This window comes from Melopsittacus undulatus, chromosome 3 (assembly GCF_012275295.1).
Source record: "Melopsittacus undulatus isolate bMelUnd1 chromosome 3, bMelUnd1.mat.Z, whole genome shotgun sequence".
Lineage (NCBI taxonomy): Eukaryota > Metazoa > Chordata > Aves > Psittaciformes > Psittaculidae > Melopsittacus > Melopsittacus undulatus.
Genome location: NC_047529.1, coordinates 71,582,264 through 71,601,685, shown reverse-complemented (window position 1 = coordinate 71,601,685; position 19,422 = coordinate 71,582,264). Strand labels below are relative to the sequence as shown.

General features: G+C 40.4%; 1 protein-coding gene across 1 annotated transcript in view; it reads left to right on the top strand.

Annotated features, from left to right (window-relative positions):
• SGK1 (serum/glucocorticoid regulated kinase 1) overlaps window positions 1-19,422 on the top strand; it is a 74,916-nt gene that overhangs the window by 45,380 nt on the left and 10,114 nt on the right. The window contains exon 3 of the mRNA XM_013130458.3: window positions 5,115-5,190. Within this exon, the coding sequence (XP_012985912.2) occupies window positions 5,115-5,190 (76 nt within the window). The remainder of the gene's footprint in view (window positions 1-5,114; window positions 5,191-19,422) is intronic.

Here is a 19,422-nt window from a genome sequence, read left to right as displayed (position 1 = left end):
TGTGTTGTGTGTTTACAGTAGTAATAGCCTAGAGAGCTGTGCCTGCACCTATGGATACTGAAGTCCATTGTGGCTAGGATTAGGGCCCCTTGCAGAGATGCTGAGCAAGGATGCAGAGTGCAGTGTGGAGAAACACAGAGGCTGCAGAAACAGTACTGCAGCATACAAAATGCAAGCAATGGCCTTCTCAACTTTTCAGCTCAATTATGGCCCTTCAAGTTGACTTGATGGCAGCATAATCAAACCCACTGCAAGTCATGCTTGTTTTATGGAAATCTGTATCAGTGCTTCTTCCACTCAAAGGCAGATCTCAGAGTCCTCACAGGTTTTGGAGCTCCACCTAAGTAAACCTGAATATTCTTTCACTGTCAGCCTGGAAGAACCTGCCAGTAAGAAACTACAACAGCTATGTCCTGATCTAGGCAACTTCAGATTTCTGACTCACCTGGGTTCCTGCTATGGACACCAGCACAGGGCAGTCCAGTCTACTCTCATTTCAGAAGTTGCAGATGACTCTGGTCACCAGAAGTGGTGGCAGCCTTTCCTAGGTACTAAACACGGTGATCTTTTAGCAACTGCTTAGGAACTTGGCCCAGATAATACTGCTGAGACTTCATCAGTGCTGAAGCAGTCACCAAGAGAAATATGGATGGCTCCCATTTATTTAAATGGATAACTAGCTTTAAAGCCTAATTAGAGACATTTTAACATCACCAACTTTATGAATCTTTTCTCTATGGGTGAACATTTCACTAACACAATACACAGAGCTAATATATGCTCAGCCTTGTCACGTCTTGATATTGTCTTCATTGGAAGAGACTGTCTACAGAAATTAAGCCATAAATTTTAATATGCTAAGTGTCATAAAGAATTCAGTGAATTACCTAGATAATTGAGAACCTCAAGTGAAAACAGAATATTCATTGTCATCCTAGTCACAAGAACATGCCTGATCCAAAGTCGGTCTGGGTGAATGAGGTGGATCCTCTTTAGGACTCCACAAAGCAGCACTGAAAGCAGATAAATTTAATAAATGAGCATTATTTGGTATCTGTGAGAAACATAATTTCTTTTTAATACAAAGCGGCTGTGGTATTTAGTCTGGATAATGTATTCTGTTCCCACCACTGATATTGATGTCCTTTCAAGTGAACAGAATATGCAGCCATTAATGAGCTCTTTCTGTTAAGATGCTCAGCAATGAATTAATTTACAATGTTGATGTGTAAATTAGGCTTCAGAATTTAAATTGTCTTTGCAATATTAGATAGGTCACATTTCTCTGGCTCTGGTTCAGCAGTGAGGATTGGCTAAACGCTAAACATAGCAATAGTCCCATTAAAAGAACATGCATTAGGGTCTTGGGTCATTTCTAGACTAGCAGTGTTACTTGCCTTACTAACTTCAAGAACAGCAGTCCTTTTTTATGCTGCCTTCTTTCTCCCTTTTTGGTGCGGCCTCCCACCATGGCACCTTGCTGTGTGCAGTGGAGGAACATGGGACTCAAAATACACCAATGAAGGATGCAATTCCCTCAGGTACCAGCTCCTCTGGGCTTCCACAGTGGAATGGAGGCACTTGTATGAATGTTTGGATGCCCTCAATCACACCGTTATGGATGCTATGAGGAAGAGGGCATCTCATCAAGTACTTGAATCTCAACAGCCTTTCCCATTCCCTGGCTTACACCAACCACTGCAAGATCAGGTAGCCAGTCTGCCTACCATGTCTCTTTTCCAGTCTTTCTTCAGTCAGGCTGAAGACAAACCAAGAGGTGTTGCATCTGAAGAGAACTGTTTGACTAGGTCAAAAGCAGTAGAGAAGGAAGTGATGTAGCTGCTACTTTATTAAGAATTTATAAAGACTGCTGTCATTTTATTGTTTCTAAAACAAGAAACAGCATGATCATTCAATTAATGTCATGTTTGCACAAAATATATAGAGTGCTAAATTTTAGGGAAAATCTGTATTTCAAGTCAAGTGTTGCTTGCACTGACATATGAACTTTTGACCTTTACTTCCCTTTATCTTCTCCCAGTAGGACAGAGATTGGAGTAATCCTGAAACATAGTTTTAATGCCTTTAAAATCTCCTTCAGAGATAGTTCCTCTAACATAGTTTACCTCTTGCAGATTGGAGGCTGCAGTTTTCTGCAGCTGACTCCTAGGGCAAAGCTTTCTGGAAGAAGTCCTACTCACAAGGGCAGCTGGCCTTTTGGGGTCACATTATAGGAGTATAAGAAAAGTCGGAAGGGAGAAGTTGTGATTCATAGGATGAAAGAATGTGCTGATTTCTACACCAAATCACTATCATATGAATATTGTTTTAAAATGTTTGACCTGCTAAGGTCTTATCTGCTGTGACTTAAGTGTACTCAACTAGCACAAAGATTTGGCGGCTAGCATTAAACTATTCGTCTCCTTTCCTCTCATTAACTTTAGGCTTGAGCAATGTCAGCTAGGAAACAGACTTAATACAGCATTTTACAAGCATCATGATAAGTATATTCACTGTCTCAAACAAAAAGCAAAACTCCTTCAGTGCAACTATTAGAAGTGGGGGAAATAGCTTTTAAAAAAACACCTGCAAACCTCTTTGTATTCTGTGGATATGATAGCTTTATATTTTTCTCGAATGTTAAAACATGTGAATCAACACCTATACATTTATACTTCATGTAAAATTCCAATATTCAGAGAATGGATTATTCAATTGCATAGGTAGTATGTGAAAATAATAATAATAATAATAATAAAAAAGCACGTGAAAGAAATGTCCTGCATACAATAACAAGTGGGCTTTCTTTAAGGATGCCTCGCTTTCTGAGAAACTCAATTGAAAAAGCAACATAGATATAAAAATGGAAGATATGATGAAAGTGTCACCATATACACAGATATTTGTGAAGCAATTAAAAGATAAAAAAAGCAGAAAAGCAAAATTATTGAAATGGGTGTATTTGTTAGCAACATCATGCACAATTAAAGTGGGCATACTTAGTGCTGTAGGAGCTCCACAAGCTATTTTAGACTAGATTTCCTATCTGTTTGTGCAGCTTGTGTCACTGGTGTTCTCTGTGTTTTACCTTCCCACCCCTGCTGTGAGATGCATTACCAGCTGTGGTCCTGCAGACTGGCACGCCTGGAGTGCAGTGAGGTGGCTGTCAGCTCTGCAACTTGCTGGCAGTAACCTGGAATAAGACACACAAGGATGATAATGCTGCAGTGTCAGTGCAACCCCAGGCTTCTGCTGCAGACCCTCCTGCTGTCAGCGGGTACGAATGTGCATCTTCATTCTGACCCAGCACTACTCTTGGTTGATGGATTAGCTGATATTTCAGGCACCTTGATAAAACCTCCATTGCCTTTACTTGCATATGCAGGTCATTGTGTGCATGAGATGAGGGAGGGGTGTGTGCACACCCCCTGAGTGCCACTGCTTTTAGGAACAGTGGCCTCTCTTCTGCTCCGTTCCTCTTTATACCTCTTTAGTATAAGTTTCCTTCCTTGGGATTTGATGCATGTGGCCAGTCTCTACAAATTCCCAGACCCTTACCTTTGCAGAACTTTGAGTGTAATACCTCTTGTTTCATCATAGGGTGGTTGAGCATTTCCCTTTTTACTGGACTCCATTAAGGACAGAGTTCAGGGTTTGAATCTTTCAGCATTCATGGATGCTGTGGATATTACACTTCTGACCCTGACATGATGGCTCCACCATGTATTGCATTGCATAGACATAAAGATATGCTTTTCTGCAGGGACAGATCCATGTCCACTGCTTTTTCTTAAAATGCTTTTCCCTGTGTTTTCTGAGCTTGTATTCCTCTGGGCATAATCACTGTTCTGCCTGGAATGCATCAAACTCAGCACTTTCTCTTCTTCCCTCCCCTCATCCCACACTTACTTTTTACTCCTGTGCTGCTTCTTTCCTACAGTTCCTCTGGCTCTCTAATCACACAGAACTTTACAGTAGCTAGAACAGTGGCTATCCTGAAAGCCCATTTCTTTCTCGTTATTCATCACGTGCTTAATATTCTGAATACAGAATCACAGAATCATAGAATCATAGAATGGTTTGGGCTGGAAGAGACGTTCAAGATCATCCAGTTTCAATCCCCCTGCCATGGGCAGGGAAACCTTCCACTAGACCAAGTTGCTCAAAGCCTCATCCAGCCTGGCTTTGAACACTGCCAGGGATGGGGCAGTCACAGCTTCTCTGGGCAACCTCTGCCAAGGCCTCACCACCTTCATAGTGAAGAATTTTTTCCTAATGTTTAATCTAAATCTCCCCTCTTTGACCTTAAAGGCATTTCCCCTTGTCCTGTCACTACATGCCATATAAAAAGTCCCTCTCCAGATTTCCTGTAGGCAAAGACTGTCAGAAATATGCCATCAGAAAAGTGAGCCATCATTTCAATGCTTTGCAACCTTGTGCATCCTCCAGCCAGCTTCACACAGGTTTGGAGTGTGGTGTAACAGTGGGTGAAGTTCCCATTTGGTGAAGTTGGGAATCTTTTGAGTTAAAGCATTTCTTAAACTTCAAACATAACAACATCAGGCATGGATCAGGATGAAGTGTTAATCAGGGAGGAGAATAGTCATCTGTAGCTCCCGTATTGGCAATACCCAAGGATATATAAAGGGATTAAATCTGTGCTTCACCTACCCCCAAACCTCCTCCTATTAAGGCTATCCTTGCCCTGGGTGAAAGAGTGGGCAAAGTGAGTCCCCTCAAACATCCCCATGTCAGACTACAGCCCCTCTGAGACAGTCTGCTGTTTCTTTTTCTTTCCCCTGTTTCACAGGGCCATGGCAGGAGAACAAGGCTCACCATCTGGTCCATGGGAGTAAAATCAACACACACTTGGAATAGAAAAAGGCAATTCAAAGTACAGTGAAGCATAGACCCTTTTTCTTTTCTGGAAGATCACAGTACTTGTCACCTCATAAGTTTGCCCCTGATTATAGGAACAGCTGGAGAGAGGACTTGTATTGCTGCCTGACACGTTTCCTTTGGATGGAAAATGATTTTGGTCTGAAATGTTGGAAAGCAATAACCCAGCACAATGGGAAGCTCTCATGACCTGATGTGTTCCCTCTGTTTTTCAGATAAAGGACCCCCACAGCAAAGGAGACTTGCTACCCAAACTGGAGCCCAGGCCATTCTGGGGCGGCGAGGAGGCAGGTATGGGCAGCATGCAGCAGGGTGGGCAGTGGGACCAGGGTGGCACAGGTGGCCAAGAGGGCAGAGCTCTCTGCTTCTGATGTGCCTTTATTTAGGGCTGAAGTGCTTTGTCCCCAAGCCAAGCTCAGTTGAAGGATGCTTTTCATGTCAAAACAAGACGTAGGCTCTCATCCACTGAGTGTTTGCTGGACAACAACAACAACAAATCACTTGCGTGTGGGATGGCTGCAGTGCACAATGTGCTGCACAAAGGCTCCTGAGGAATTATGCCACGGCATAATGAGGATAAAAAAAAGTATCATAGCAGATCTATTTAAGAAATTGACAGCCACATTTCAGCATTGATCTGCTATTTGAGAAGAGCTCTCATTAGCTACCAGCAAGAGTCCTGTGAATATATTTGAGGGCAAAATTGACCACTTGGTGACCCCTGGTCTGTACACAGGGGGACTGAGGACATGAGAGCTGTGGGCATGAGAAGCATCATTAGTGTATATGTCAAATTCACGTGTATTCTTCTTACTTGGTATCCTTTCTGTTTTGGGTTTTTGCTTTTGGGGGCATGTAGGGTTGCTGTTTTTGCTTTGTCTTTACTTCTCTTTGCCTTATAAGCTTTAAATTAAAAGTGTACCAGATTAACTTAAACTGCTGGTGCTGTGGTTGGATGACATGCCAGAATTGTATTTAACCCAAGGAAAAAAATGACCCCAAAATGCTGTGGCTACACTGTGGAAACGTCCCAGTAAACACAAAATGCTTTTAGCATGGCAAGTAACTGTCAGATTCTGAGGAAGATTTCACTTGAATGGTTTGAGGATTTTCTTCCTGCTTTCTTTGCCATTTTTGCAACTGTCCCCCTGGGAAACATCCCATAGGCCTCTGTCCCCATTAGGAGGAAATCTTTCACTTCCTTGCTTTGATTTTGAATGCTTAATGCTCCTGGTTAATTCCCCTGACCTATAACCAGTCTTGGCTTCTATGCATAGAGATTAAGTGCTGATCTAGATGATAAACTTTTATGAAACAAGTTTAGAAATACATTTAATTAACTAAACACTTGCACTCCTTTGTGAGATCTCACTGTGGTAAGTGAACATTGCAAGTTATGCTGACTCCTAAGGAACATTAGCAACAGTCATAATGCACTTTTTTTCTAAAATATGGAGCCCACACAGGGTAGCTCCACTGATTTAACTGATTTGCTGTTGTCCTCTCAGCTAGGTCTGAAACTGGCTACACGTGAAACCAGATCTGGGGAATGACCCTGTCAAAAATACAGTATTTAGGAACCACTTCTTGGCAGTGGTGATGGGATGGAGCTGCTGTTCTTTCTCTTACCTGGGCTGATTGGGTATCCAGGCTAGTTTCAGCTGAAGCAGAAAAATTATTCATGGTTTACTAACCTGGGACCTAGTCCCAGAGTAGCTGAAGTTTAAGGGCTCTTCTGACATGACACAACTGCCAACTGCAAAGATTACAATTTCAAGCCTGTGGCATTTCTCAGTTTAATGAAACATCAGCATTTGCTCTACTTTTCCCTCATCTTTTCCAATAAAGCTCTTTTTCCTGATACAAAAGCAAGCTCAATTAAAAATGTGATGAAACTGCTCTAAAGTCACAGCTTGAAATTCAGCTTTCCAACTTAGAGAACATAATTATTTCACATTTTATTTTTCTTTTAATGCATTCATTTATACACTACAGCATGGTAGCAGATCAAAGGTCTAATAGAGCTTAATTGCAGTTAATATATATGTCTCTCTATGTGTCATACTGAACTTGCACTGAAAAAGAAATATAACAGTCTGGGTTGAAGGCATGTGAAATCATTCCAGATTTACCTGCAGGATAGCCTTGCACTGCTCTGCAGGCACCAGTGTCAGGCAGCAAGCAGGGTTCCGTGGCAGCTTGGATGCTGCCATTTGGAAGATCCATGGTGACCACACAGTCTAAATTTGGGGGGGGGGGAAATTATGTCCCTGGTACTTGTAACAAGTTTCGAAGAATTTTCCTCAAATACAAACCAAAACCATCATCTCACCTGACTTCAGAGCTCTGCAAAGGGGGCCATGGTGTCACAGGTTGTCACTCTGTTTTTTGTGGCAATGAATGGAGAGGAACACACACCATTTTTCTGACCTAGAAGAGAACTGCTGTCTGAGGAACAGAAGAATCAGTTTCTGTCTGTGTCCCTTTCTCTCCTCTGACTATGAAGAAAGGCTAGGTGACCTGAGTTTAACTTCTACATAAAAACCTTCAGTGGTGGGGATTCCTCAGCATCCTTTCACTCCTTTCTGGTTTTGTCCAAGCATTATGTAATTGTCCTTGGAGTCCCATTTTCTTAGACATCCCATGCAGAAATAACACAGAGCTATTTATACTTTTTCACACCCCCCTCCCCTTCTTTTTTTTTTTTTTTAATTTGCTTCTTGTGATGTTGAGTTATAAATCTGGCACCTGACATACCACAGAATATGGTGGCCAGGGCACTGGAGGACTTTCTTCCAGAGTGCGGTAGTAGATAAGGTTTCTGCTACATTGATGCAGTGATGGGGATGAAGATAAAGGAGGACAAGAGGATAAGAAAGAGGCCATTGCAGTAAAGAGCAGAGTGATGAGGAGGCATATTTTCTCTTGCCCAGACATTTCCTTCACCGCCATGTATTTTCTGGCCAGTATCAAAACTGCAGCTGAGGTTCTTTTTCCCCAGCAGGGATCCACATCTTGGCTGGCAAGACCTAATGGAATACCCTTTTAGCTGGAGTCTTGCCAGTGAAAAGAACTCCAGGCCTTATAAGAGAGAGTTATATTTTTGAAGAGCAGTACAAAGGGCATCGTCTGCATCCCTCTTGTGCAGTTATGCAGCTAAGCAGTAAGTCACACAGAAGCATGGGTTGTTGCAAGATTGCTAGAGAAAATATCTAGGAAACTGGAGCACAGAAGAGGAGCTGGGTATCAGGGGTCTCCTGGTTTCTCATTTGGAATGTTTGGCTGCTGCCCAAGGGGTATTATTGCTATGCATCTTATAAACATTGAAATAAATTTAAGGAAGTGGCTTCCAAAAAAATTTAAAAAGGCCATTTTGAATGACAATCCATAAAAAAAGGAAAATCCTTAGTTGCTATAATTTTCTGAATTTTTGCTGCTTTTTCTAAAAGTGACCTTGAAATCAGGATGTGATCATGTTTCTTCCTTACAAAGAAAAAAAAAAGACTAAAAAAAAAGACAGCTTGTTTTGCTTGGGGCTTGTTTTGCAATGGTAGCACAAGGTCTCTTTGCATTATATTTTTCTGCAATACATTTTGTATTTGAGTGACCATACTCCTCAAAGGATGAGATTTGTCCAGGAAGGGGAAACCCTAACCAAGGGATGGTACCGTGTAGTGCCATGTCTGGATTCATTTACCCTTACCCTCACACAGCAGAAATGGATCCCATAAAATAACAGCCTGATTGAGGACACATTTAATTCTTTTCACACTGATGCAAATATTCTGGAGTAAATAGGATTTAGGAGAGAGAAGGGCTAACTAAGGACTGCTATGCAATATACCTTTCAAGGCCCTAGGCAGAGAGGTGGCTGTCTCCAGAATGATTGCCTTAGGAAAGAGATGAAAGTTTAGTCAGAGAAACCTACTGCTTTTCCAGTTCCTCCGCAAGAGATGGGAGGTTTCTGTTCACATGGAACACTATATTTGCAACTATATTTGAAACTTTTTCATCTAAAATGTAACAATGTCCAATGTCTAAGACTGTATTACAGCCGCAAAAACATTCACATTTCTCAGAACCCAGAGGAGTAAGGAGTGTGATCCTAGTCAATGGCACAAAAAGGGATTACTTTTAAATGATGTCAACAATCATACCACTTTTTGATACCCTCCATAGTCTGAAGAAGGTTCTTAACACCCACTTTGTCACTGTACATCTCAGAAGGCCATTTGTGAATGTGAGTTTGGTGGTTGGGGAAATGAATTCAAAACCTTTTATAATAATCAGACTTTAAAATGTTGGAACAAAATTTGCTTAGTTTACCCAAGATATGCTATCATTTTCATTTAGCCTATCACATCATTCAAACAGCATTGTCTCAGATAATTATTAAAGAAGACAAGCTCTTGTCTGCCTAAAATACAGCAGCATAAACTCATTTACTGCAAATTAAGACAGGTGGAAAATTGCTGTTGCTTTTAATATAGCTGCACAAAAAATAAGTTTGTGAGCATATCAAAAGTAACTGTAGCAAATGCAGGACTGTAGCTTACAGCCTATGTCCTAAAAGTGTTTTAAGCATCCCAGTAAGAGTAAGTGAATTTATTCATAAGAAGGTATTCCAAACTGTAGAGAAGTGCCTCTCCACAAAAACCATTGGATGCCTGTGGACAGCCCCGAAGGAAAAACAAAAATAAATTAATAAATATTTTATTCAAATAACTCAGAGAAAAGTCATAAATATTGAAACAACAAATAGATGATTGTTATTCTATAAACTCATGCATGCATCATCACATGGATGTGACTCATCCCACAAAAACTAAGGGGGCTATTTGCCTGCCTAAAACTAAATACACTGGTTTGTAGAAATGAGAGTATACATTTTAATACATATTTTAATCCCCCAGGGTCTCTACATATCATTTGAGATGAAACATAATATCATCTGTAGGACTGCTTTAGAATCAGACTGTAGCTCAGGAGCTGCCTGACAGGGGGTAGAGATGCTTCTCTGGTTGCATAAACTTTTTCCTCTTGCGTCTGTTGTTGCATGACAGATGTATCAGAACTTCAACATAGTTTTAACCACAGAAAGTATAGGTTCTGCTCTGTTGGACTCATGTTTGCTAGGCTTTCAGCACGGTGCTCTGCCTGCACATCTTACAGCACCTGCAAGAACATAGAGTTTTGAAAGGGAGAAACACTGTCTGTATGAAATACATTCAGTTTAAAGAAAGGGCTAGAGGTATTCACAAGTATTACACTTGTGAAAGATGTATGTTGGAATTACCATAACTGTTCAGGTTGTCTTAAATTATCCTCCTGGATAATAAACAAACAAATAAACAAGTAAATAAATAAATACATTTCTCCCTGTTCCGGTTCAGAAGGAACTGGTTAACTGAGGGGCAGCATGATGAAATTTATGCTGTATTTTGAGAAGACAAGTACACTACTTCACAATGTTACCGTGCTGTTTAAAGGAGTCCCATTGGCCACACATCCCACCTTGAGAACAGACTATGGCCAGCACTGGAGATGGGGCTTCCTTCCGCTCTCACAAAAGCCTGTTCCAGGCTGCACTACCCTTCTGGTGGGCATTTTATTTCCTAATGTCCAAGCTGAACACTCATCTTTCTGCCATTGGCCCCTCTTGCACCTTCTGTTACCACTGAGAAGACTTTGCCTCTGGTGTCATTGTAGTTCTTCATCATGAAGTCATAGGCTGCTGTTCAACTGCCTTTGGCCTCCTCTTCATTAGATTACACAAGCCCAGCTCTTCAGCCTCTCCTCAGTGGTCCTGTGCGTTAGACCCTGACCACCCTGGTAGCCCTCCACTTTGTCTCTCTCCAGTGTCTTGACATCCTCCTTGAAGTGGGTGGACAAAATTGTGCACAGTTTTCCTTAGTCTACTTGACTGGACCCTATGAAGTAAAAACACATGAAAGTGGTCTCTTTCACTTGAAATGATTTTGGAGATAACTTTGAACTCATGATGTTCCTCTGAAGGACTGTTGCTAAGGATGTTGCTTTCAGAGTACTAGCTTCAATGCGAAGAACAAAAGCCCTGAGGGAAAAAAAAAGTGAAATGCAGAAGCAGATTAAGGAAAAAGGATCATGCCAACGAGTAGTGGAAAGGATGGAAAGAAGAGGAAAAGCAAAGCTGAGAAAGTGTCACAACAAAGAGCAAGGAAGCAGTAAAGAAAATTATGCCCTGTCACTATTACACTGAATCCAGGATAAATGTAGACTAATATGATCTACTTAGTAAATAGGGATAGGTCATGTTTGAAATAACTTAAGGAAATAATTTTCATTCTCTGGAGAGGGGAAAGACAACGTCAGAAAGAGCCCTCAAATAAGTGCCTCGCTCTACATCTCACTGAGTATGTTGCTTAGGAGCTTTACTGTAACAGCTCTTGAAATTTATCTTTCATTTATTTCAGTCCCTCCATAGGAGCATTACATTTCTGTGTTGGAGGGGGAGGTCCAAAATACCCTTTGTCAGGGATTTTGTCTTAGGTTTCTGTGCTACCCACTTGCACCAGCATAACCAAGCATGCCTCTGCCTCTCAGCTGACTAAGGAATCACTGAATAAGGAGAACTAAATCTGGAATTTGAATTGGCCCTTCTGGAAATGCTATTTGAAGTCTTTGACAACAATGAATAAATTGTCCATATAAGGATTTCCTCTAAAAATAATTTCATTGCATTAAGGCCAGTACCCTACTCTTCCCACAACTCTGCACAGATCTGACTAACAACTTGCTCACTAGCTAATGCATAAGCAGAACTTCACTTTACACAATAAAAACTGACATAATTTTTGACTCAGATTTTAGAAAAGAATATATGATTCTAAAAAATCATGTGACAAAACCAAAGGAGCTAACAGCCCTGATATCATGCGGGTTGGCAGTGTACTCCAGACCCGCAAATGTTTATGGAAAGTCAAGGGCTAAGCTTCTCTCTTGTCAAATCTGTGCATGATAAAAAAGTGCCTTTCAAGGCAGGACCAGAAAGGGCTCCCATTGTGTTTGTACCTTGCTGTCTTGTATCCTTCCTTGGAGTTTTTGTAGCACAGATAGGACTGTATCCCAGAGGTTTTGGAGGCAAAAAATGAACCAACTTCCATGAGCAAAGACAGCCTGGAAAATAGCTTTCTCTTTTTATAGAAGTCAGAGCATTGTTTATGAGTCTTGCAGCCCAGAATGGCTCTGAAACACTGCTGTATCAGTGGGATGTGTGTCACATTGTGTTGTGCATGACCTGCCTTCCGCTGTTGTGCCGTGTTGCTATGTGCTCAGGCTGACAGCTGTTGTGTTTCACTCCCAGTTAGTGCCTGCCTTTCGCTCTGGAGTGAAGTAATACCTACGCGCAGGGCCAGATTCCAGTTTGCTATGGAAATGCCCCCAAAACAAGTGAAAATACTACCAAAACAGATGCTTTGTACCCATTTCCTGATCAGTCACACGATACTTCCTCTTTCTATATGGAGTTCCCCACTCCCACACCAGTTCCCTTTTTTTTTCTTTCCTAGCAGTCTAAACATTTCGTGTTGTGAAAAGAATTCAGCATCTCAGCAGTTCCACATTTCTTCTAAGCTGGCCTTGCAGAAGTGTCAGGATACTGAGCCATGCTCATGAATGATGGCGTACAGCCTGGAAGCCTGTTTTTCTTCCTGCGGAGCCAATTCAAAGTAAAATGTGATTTTGGAATCTATTTAAAGATCTTCCAGGAAACTGATAGTGAGTGATGAAAGAAGACCTTTTACAAGTCAATAGCTATAATATATTGATAAAATAGTTTTAAATCTGTTTAGCATTCTTAAATTGCTTTAAGAGCATTTGAATTTCCCATTTGGTCAAACTAAAGGTCCACTTGGCCCAGGATCTAATCTCCAGTAATGGTCAGTGTCAGATACCATGCAGAGGTGTTTCTCAACCTGTGACAGTACTGGTAGTCTGTTAAACATCAGATGGTGACCTGAAAAATAGTAACTTTTTTTTCCCTAAGTAATCAGTCAATCAAAAGAAACACAAAAATAATAGTAATAATACTCTTAAACACTCTTGGAAAAGGCAAATGAATGAACACACTCAAAGTTTAGCTTTGTTATAGTTGTTTGTGAGTTTAAACCTTATAACTGTGTTGTACAAGGTGGTCCATAGACAGTTTTCCAAAAGCCCAAGTCATCCCTGAATTAACAGGAATTGAGAAACACTGTTAAAGGGGAAGGCACAAGATACTCAGACACACTCAGAGAATTTATGTCCTATCCTGGCAGCCACAAATAGGCTTGTACAATAAAGTGGGACCTGATGTCTCAGTCTCATATTATTCTTCAATATTTAAAAACACCACATCTGAGAATAAAAAATGTATAAAGAAAAAAATACTAATTAAATTAATGAACTAATGTTGGTTCTCACCGTTTCTAACATCATAACAGCCTTCTCCCCAAGAACAAAACACATTTTCCTATTAAGCTCTACTTAACAAATGTGTTCACTAGTTCGTTAGTGATTACTGTACACATAAGTGTGTTCCAGTGAGCACAAATGCATGAATAGAAGTCCTTTTATATTATTCTATGACTCAGCTCACACAGCCAAAGTGACTTGGAAGTTTACTAGTTGAGGTTACAGTACCTATAGACAAATATACTTGAAATAACCAGGGTGAATGCTCAGAAGCTTGAGTGATTACAGATCTTTCATCAGTGTGACATTAGACTAGATGAAAGAGTTCTAAGCTCTGTGTATGCTGTTCAAATTAGAAAAGTTGAGCAAGATAAAATAAATATATATTCAATTAAAAATATGATCACAGCAATAAATGTATATGGATACATAATACTTCATATGACAAAAACGTGGTAGGTAAAATATACTCCAGAGTGCTATCTCCCAGCAAAGCTGAGCATACTTTACTGCCATGTACTGTCTATTTTGAAGCAGGTATAGTGAAATCAAAAAAAGGATTGTGCAGATACAGTTACTACTCATCTGAATCCAGCATATGCAACTCACTGTGTATTTTATACTTTCATATCTCAAACATTGACACAGATTTAAATTTCTTTCTGAGAAATTCCCTTTCTGTCTCTGCTCCTTGTCTACCTGTGTGACATTTCTGTAAAACTGCTAAGAATCTTAAAATTGTGGAGCAGATCAAAACAAGAGCATAGTTATTTGCAATCCTCATGGAATTTGGAGAAGACAGTATTTGATTTTATTTCAATAGCTGTGATTTAAACCACTATTTTGAGTCAGTCTGAGTCAGTCACTAAATAAGCAAAACCATTGTCAAGTTTCGCCTTGTAGGAGGTGGACTGTATGTCCAAAGAGTTGAGCACAGGATTCAAAGTCACAAGCCCTACCAAAATCTATTTCAGGCTCATCATAAGACAGTGACCCAAGTCATCCAACTTCCCCAACTTCCTCATTTCTTTGTTCTTGAAAGTGTTACTGTTAATACTTGCCTGTGTGAGGGTTTAAAAGATAAAATCATGCACAAGTGAAAATCACTGTTAAGTGAAAACCATGATTAATAGCACTAGTAACACAATTCCAAGACCAAAGGCTAAAGGTCTTTTTTTCAATCTTCTATCTCACTGGACAGTACCTCTTTCTTAAGCTTTCATCTCTTCATCAGGAACTTTAATAGTCTTGCTCAAGAGCTCCACTGTCAACAAAACACAATGTTGCCTATAGTGCAGCAGGCTGAGATGTGTTTGCAACATGCAGAGTTCCAGGAGTTCATTTTCCTGATACCCTATTAAAAATGCATGGAGATGGTTGATTCTATTTCTCCTATTTTGTTTTGTTTTGTTCTCTCTGGAGGAAAAAAAAAAAAAGAAAAAGAGTCTAAATCATTATTCAGGTTGTCTCATGTGAAAGATCAATGTATGATATTCAGCTAGGCAGAGAAGTGCTGCATTCATCTCACTGTGGGTGTAGAGATTAGTGTCACATTGAGAGTCATGTACAAGTCACACTGCATTCACTAGTAATCCAATATGATAGACCTGCTTTTCCCCATTCCTGTATGCGACTATTTTATGACAAAAACAGTGTTACAAGGTTCCGATGGGGAGCATTACAGAAGTACCAGCAACCACTTGGAGTGTGCCACACTTCCAAATCTGTACCCTTTTATTTATGAGGTTAAAATGACAATGTAGCCAATGTGTGTAAGACCAGTGGTATTACTCTTATGGCTTGCATTATATGCTGACTAGGCAGGCTGGGATACACATCTGCCTTCAGCTTCTGCTCTGCCAGCTGAAGAGGCGGTGCTCATGTGCTCGTCACCTGGCTGACTAATGCGAGCTAGTGGGAGCTCCCACATGGAGATCTTCCAGATGATTCAAGGGTTGGTAACACCCACCATGTGGGTGCCAATGAGCAGATGCACCGGAACGAGGAAGCATTCACTGAAGGCTGGAAAGGTTGTATAGGCAACAGCCTGTGGCCTATTGCATGGTTTTACATGGGTGGGTGCCTATGCTTGCCAAGACCTCCTGATTCTTATCTTTGAATTGGATGGAAAATTTAAGATAGCCAAACTTGAGTTAAGAGGAAGAGACAAGAAACCTCAGAGGTAAAGTTGTTGGACCTGATAAAAGTAGCAGCAAATGCAACTCTGTGTTACACAGACAGCCAGGGTAGCTGTTCTAGCAGCCCCTTTTGGTCCTGAAGTCTATTAAACCTGTGGCCAAAACGTTTGAGTTTGGCTGGTTGAACTTAAGCTCTTCTTTGTGAGAGAAAACAACATTTACGAAATAAAGCATTTACAAAAAAAAAAAGTAAAGGCAGCTTCTATCAAAGTAGATGAAACCCATATCAAAGGTTGCAAATACACTTTACCTGTTAAGGTGTTAAAAAAATTTGGATGAAGTGGAATACTGCAAAGAGATTCAAGCTGCAGTGAATGACTGAAAATAGCATCTGGAAGTGAAGAAAAAATGCTGCAGATGTTTGTGGCTTTTTCCTTTCTGTGTCTGCCTGTGAAACAGCTGTGGGACTTGTCTTACAGTAATATTCTTTAGGTGGTCATGTGCTGTGGGAAAAGCACTTTCCTAGCATTTCCAACATGTTGGACAGTGGCAGGTGATGCTACCAGTTGCCAGCTCAATATGGATACAGTTATACTTCCTTCCCTTCCACACAAATCTGGATTCAGGTCCTTTCTCAAATTAGAAACTTTTAGATGTCAGTGTTTCCAAGTCCCACATTTTTCACGTGATTGGTAGCTCCTGCTAGGAAAGAAACCAGGGCTATAGTAATATCAGACATATAGGTAGGATTCCACCAAGTTATAGCAGATGCCTGCAGTGCCTGCTGTTGCCATTACAAGTTGTCTGTTGACAATGCATGTAATTACACAAATGAGGTTGGCAGACACGGGACATTTATTATTTCACAGCAATCTTAGTCCAGTTATTAGAATGGGAGAAAGTTAAGTTTGCATTTAATTTTTGGTTCTGCCACAGACTTACCCCAGATGAGACACATTGTCTACCGTGTGGTTTAACCCCCACTTTTATAAAATAGAACTAATACTTTCACATCTCTCTGAGATGATATCAGGCTCCATGCAAGGCAAGATAATGTCAACTAACTTCAAGAGAGCCAGAATATCTTGTATATCCAGCGCAGTGCAGAACCACACAGTGCTACTAGCTAGAAGCCAAGATGTGTAATTCATCCTTGAGGAGCAGTATGGAGCATTATACCAATATTGCAAGTATTCTTTCAGGTCCATAGCTAGATTGGACTGAGGCAGGTCAGGGATCTCTGCATTGCTTGTGTGGTATTTAAACTTTCCCTAAGATTTTACCTTTTCATATATCAGGAAAAATATATCTAAAAAAAATCAGCTCTCTGAGGGTATTTTGACAATACGATCCTCTAAAGTAATTCCACATCTTTTACATGTAAAGCATCAGAAATCAGAGGAAAAAGAAACAAAACAATCACCTGAAATTCAAAAAGCCTCTACCTGTCTGTGGGTTTCAGGCCCAGATCCCTTCAACCAAGTATTAGACTCTGCTTAAATCAGACACACTGAGTTGCCTGCAGGGTGCCTTTGGTGACTGTATGCCTAACTCAAACACCAAAACACAGGGGTAAACTTATTATGAATGGACGAGTATTTTTACTCGATTTTGGACCACTTACCCAGGGAAAAAAAAAATAACACTTTTTCTCTCACTTCTTGGTTTAAACTAATCTACCTTTTGAAATAATTCCCTCTGTGAAAGCAATGGACCCAGATAACGGTGGCAAATATGTCCTAAAATTATAGATTACTATGGAGAAATCCCTATAGATAAAGCTCTGCTAAGCATTCCTGTTTCGCATCCTCCTGCCCAGGAAGCCTCTTATACTTCCTGAAGGAAAATCTCCTAGACATAATAATGAATATTAAAGCAGTCGACATAACGGCAAAAGTCATGGTGGTATTATCAAGAGGAAAAGCATTAAGACCTGACAGTGTAAGCCTCCCTTTAGCAGGCCTCTGTTTTCATATTCAATTCATCTCTGAGAATCCAAGTTGCTGGTTTGAGTTAGCAGCCAGCTGAAACTTTCTTTCTTTAGCAAAAAAAATCCTCTCTTTGACTAATTTGATCACTATTTACAGCATTTAGTGCCTTGACTCCAAGGTTTCTGGGGGTCTTACAGGCTTAAAGAGATCTTTCTTTTAAGATAAAAGAACTACAATGGTGATGATGGAGATTTTGTATACACATAAAAGGCTTTGAGATATCACAGTAACAAACAAAGGCCTCCTGGAATACTAGATGAAGACATAAGGAAGTGAGAGGTGACCTGATAGCTAGATTAGATAAGCTACCATTTATATTTGAGCACATATTCAAGCAAGAAGTACAGGGAAACTTGTTCAGATTGTGTCCTTGTGATAGAAAATGCCTAAATCTTTGCTATTCTCCTTCAAAAGGTAAAGTTTTGGAAAGAAAATCTGAGTGCCAGAGTCAGCAGGCAGTGCATGCTTATACTATTCATTCTGCAGCACTTATCAGCTCCTCACATTAGGCTGCCTTGTGACTAAAGACCAGTGGATCAAATTCATAGCACTGCCAAGGATCTTAATTTTTTTCTCAAAAGCCTTTGTTTATCACTTTTCTATCCTATGTTTTCACCTCCTTTACCATACTAGGACTATTCAATTCTGATAGACCAAACTGTGCAGTCACAGCATATTGAGTTCATAACAACAATAATGTGTTCAAGTATCTGACATCCATCCTAGTTTTATGACCACTGTAAACCAGAGAGGCTACAGAATATTGCAAGGATTTATACTAATCGGGCAGGGGGGCATACTCACAGAAAGGCATACATACAAATGTGCTCCTTTTGCAGCCACCCCTCTGTGACTGCTACAGGCTGAAATATGTGCAACATTTGATCATAAAGTCACAGTAACAACAACTCTGTTAGACCCAAATCGGTGTGCTGGAATTAAAATGGAAGTTAGAGCATCGTTTATCAACTATTTCAATTAGAGGTCAACGCATCTAAAGGATGCTGTAATTTTCCACTGCTTTCTACAAGGATGGGAATTACTTTTTTCCTCAGCACAGCTCTGCATCACTCTGATCCTGTGAGCATAATCCCTTGGCACTAAAGCCTCTTATTGACAATGCAGTAAACCTGCTCCACAAGCATCAGAAACAGGAAATAAAAGATGTTCCAAATTTCTGTTTGGCAAAATATGACACTGAAATCAAGTCGATGTTTTCAGATCAATAGGAATTTCTCTGTTGGAGTTGTTATTAAAGCTGTTACTCAGTTCTGCATCTATTTGCTGCAACTTGTGGTCATCATTTGTGGGGGCAGACTGAAGGTCTTGACTGAAAGTTTTGGCTGTTGCACATGAAACTTAATTACAAGGTCAGAGACAAGAACTTGTTTGTTGGGGATTTACAGGAGGCACATAAAAGCTTTTGAGATTTTGCTTCAGAAAACAGATACTGTTAGGAGTGCTGTTGCTTTCTGTATTGGGGGCTATGTCATTCCTGCAGTCAAAGGCTTGAATTCCATCTATGTTTAATTAACCCAAAAGCCGAAAATATTTGCAGAATTTGGGGAAGCTTCCTTACAGAGTCAGCCAAGTAATTCTAGGAACAGTTTAACCTGCTGCATCCTAAGGTCTTGATTCAGTAAGCAGGATTTCATTCGGTATTGAATTCATTGCCAAACTCAAGTTCAGAAGCTATCAGTGAATCTAATTTCAGAAGGATGGAGGCACTGAATTGCATTCATAAATCTTCCTCTGCAGCAGACAATGAGGACCAGGACAGAATCAGAGGAAGAGAGCTCACAAATTCCAGTTGCCATGTGGGTTGCTGAAGCCTCTGACCTTCCTAAAGGGCAAGAGGGAAAAGTTCCCGTGTGCCTCTTAAACACTGTCAGGCAGGACTAATGACAGTCTGTCTACCACAGATGAAAAAGCCTAAAGAAGTGAGACTTCTTTAGGAACACAAA